This window comes from Mytilus edulis, chromosome 12 (genome assembly GCF_963676685.1).
Source record: "Mytilus edulis chromosome 12, xbMytEdul2.2, whole genome shotgun sequence".
Taxonomy (NCBI): Eukaryota; Metazoa; Mollusca; class Bivalvia; order Mytilida; family Mytilidae; genus Mytilus; species Mytilus edulis.
In genome coordinates, this window is record NC_092355.1 from 43,081,021 (window position 1) to 43,083,612 (window position 2,592).

Consider the following 2,592-nt stretch of genomic DNA (forward strand, 5'->3'; position numbering starts at 1 on the left):
AAGTAACAAGATCAGAGCTGTGTCTGTGGAAGATTTATGGATAAATAGACTAGTCCATGAATGCAGTTATTAGATGAAAAAATTAAATGTCTCTTCTGATTGAGTTCCAAATTTTGAACCATATTAAAGTACTTATAAAACCTACAAGTAACGTATTTATAAAAAAAAATCATAAAATATGCAATATAAATACAAGCTACTGGTGTTTAGTTTATAGATTTCCTGCTACAAATAGATTTGGTAAGAAATAGCATTTACTAAAAATTTTCAATTATCCAAGGTTTATATATTAAATTCTTCATCTGTAAAAGTTACTAGCTATATATAGATTTCCCAATTTACAGGTTAAATGGTTTGATTTTATGAAGTTCTTTATATTTATAAGGAAGGAGGAAGATAAGTATCAGATAACATGAACTCAATTCAAACAATTGAAAATATCTAAATACAAATCAATCTTATCTATTTACTAATTAAGTTTTACTGATAAGGAACTTTTGTCTACTCTTCAATACCAGCTGATGTTGAGGGATTAACTGACAGTGTACTGGTATGTGCATATGATATGGAGGTATTTCCTGATAAACGTGATGGTTTGAGACTTTTCATGTGCCTCTCTAGTCCCAGATACCACAGCACACTTGCCACATGTGCACAGCAGCCCACCATCCTAGCCCCAACTTTGCATGTGCAGTACCATCCATTTACAGGCTTTTGCACACTTGAACCAGCATTGTAGTCAATCCATAATGTATGGATGGTAGATTTGGAATGTCTTGATTGAATTTTGACTTGCAGAAGAGTTTCAGATTCCTTGCAAAGTAATAATTCATAATTTCCGGATTCAGAGAGATGTTCCCTGGTGTATCCTGGTGCCTGTTTCAGCTGGTAGATACCTAATGTGATATCCCTTAACATTTCCTCTGTCAGCTTTGGAAAATTTTCAAGTACTGTGCCAGAAGCATTAATTGGTAGGTATACTGTTCTCCGTCTCATCAAGTTGTTCTCTTCTACATACGTTTGCAGACTGTTTACTAAGACTGAGCGGTCAAGCATCTTCTTTGCTACCTCTTCATTTTCAGGGTTGCAGACAAGAGGTCGTTTGTATTTATTTAATATTCCACCAGTAATTTTTACTAAATCACCAATACTGGATATCATGGTATTTGGAACCACCTTTTCAAAAAAATGAAATTGTTTCAATCTGGCATTCGTACTTTCTACAACCCAGCGACATTTAGTTACCAAGCGAGTCAGATTAGCTTCATTAGTGGTCAACTGTTTTTTCCCTTTCACCATACAAACAGGCATCTTAACCATATATCCCTGATCTTCTAAGTATTGAACTGCATCCCTGAAACCCCTATCTACAATGCAAATATCATCATCTTGTAACCATGCTGTTATGTTCTCCAAGTTGTTTGTTATTGCATGTTTAGTTATGGATGCATCGTTATTGTGACCATCTGCAAAATAAGGCCCTAAGATTGACAGAATATAGCCATCAGTTCCTACAATAATCATAGGTTTGACCAATGGGCGGTGTTTGTGCATACTGTAAGACATTCTTTGGAAATGGTAATCGCTACTTTTTTTAATGAAAATGTATGTACCGTCGAGGACGATTACAGCTTGTCTTGGATCTGTAGTGAATAATTGCTTAGCTACTGGTGTTGTATGGTTTGTTACAAAATCTTCGTGACTGATATGCTGAAAACCTAGTGTATGTGGAACAAAGGTTTCCATTAATGTTCTTCTTGCTGCATGGATAATTCTCTGTACCTGAGATGTTTTCAACCCAAAGACTGTTCCCAGAATTTTGTTTGACAACCCAACACGGAGCTTGGTAAGAAATACTCCAAGGCAAGTTCTTACTGACCTTACTCCAGAACTCCTAACAGTTGACATGTATCCGAGTAAATCACAAAACTGCTCCTTACTCAGTCCTGTCAAGTCATTATAATTTTCTTCAGTCATGAGTGCAGGTATATCAAAGTTTAAACGTGAAGATGTCATTTTCATTATTGCTCTTAAATCATTTAAGAGACCTATTATGTCAGTACGAGAGAAGTACTCATGCTGTTTTGATGACTGTAAAACATCTAATGCTTGTATCTTAAAAAACATGCTTTCCATATGTATTTTGCAACATCGACTTTTTTGGTTAATGAAAATTCCTTTTTCAATAAATGATTGTGTTCTGGCTTCTGATGTAATTGTTACCAGACGATGCCTCGTGTTTCCTTCCTTCTTACATATAAAAATACAAATTGGTTTTTTTAAACCCGATGGTTAACCATCTGGATATCAAATTGCATTAACCACGGTTACATTCGGAAAACAATTGATATACTAGGGCAATACATTTTTTGCTTTCAAACAAGTATGATGTCTGTTCCTTCAGCCTCTGACAGCTGAGAATGAACGGCGGTGACCCCGAGTTTTTGTGAATTTATACTTCTTTGGTTTGGAAGTATTTATGGAACCTATGCATTATCTCAAGTAATGTTTGTAATATATATCAGTTTTTGACATACAACAATCACATTTACAGATCTTATTATAATGTATGCTTTGTAATACAGTGAGCTA

The 2,592-nt window shown here is 35.0% G+C and overlaps 1 protein-coding gene across 1 annotated transcript; it reads right to left on the reverse strand.

Moving 5' to 3' along the window:
* Positions 1-338: 338 nt before the first annotated feature.
* LOC139497090 (uncharacterized) lies at positions 339-2,241 on the reverse strand. The gene has a single exon (XM_071285143.1). It carries the CDS (start codon positions 2,134-2,136, stop codon positions 502-504), a length of 1,635 nt encoding a protein of 544 aa, XP_071141244.1. The 5' UTR covers positions 2,137-2,241; the 3' UTR covers positions 339-501.
* Positions 2,242-2,592: the final 351 nt, after the last annotated feature.

Excerpts from the sequence above, each read along its gene's own strand:
- LOC139497090 (XM_071285143.1), bottom strand. The coding sequence starts at position 2,136 with ATGGAAAGCATGTTTTTTAAGATACAAGCATTAGATGTTTTACAGTCA.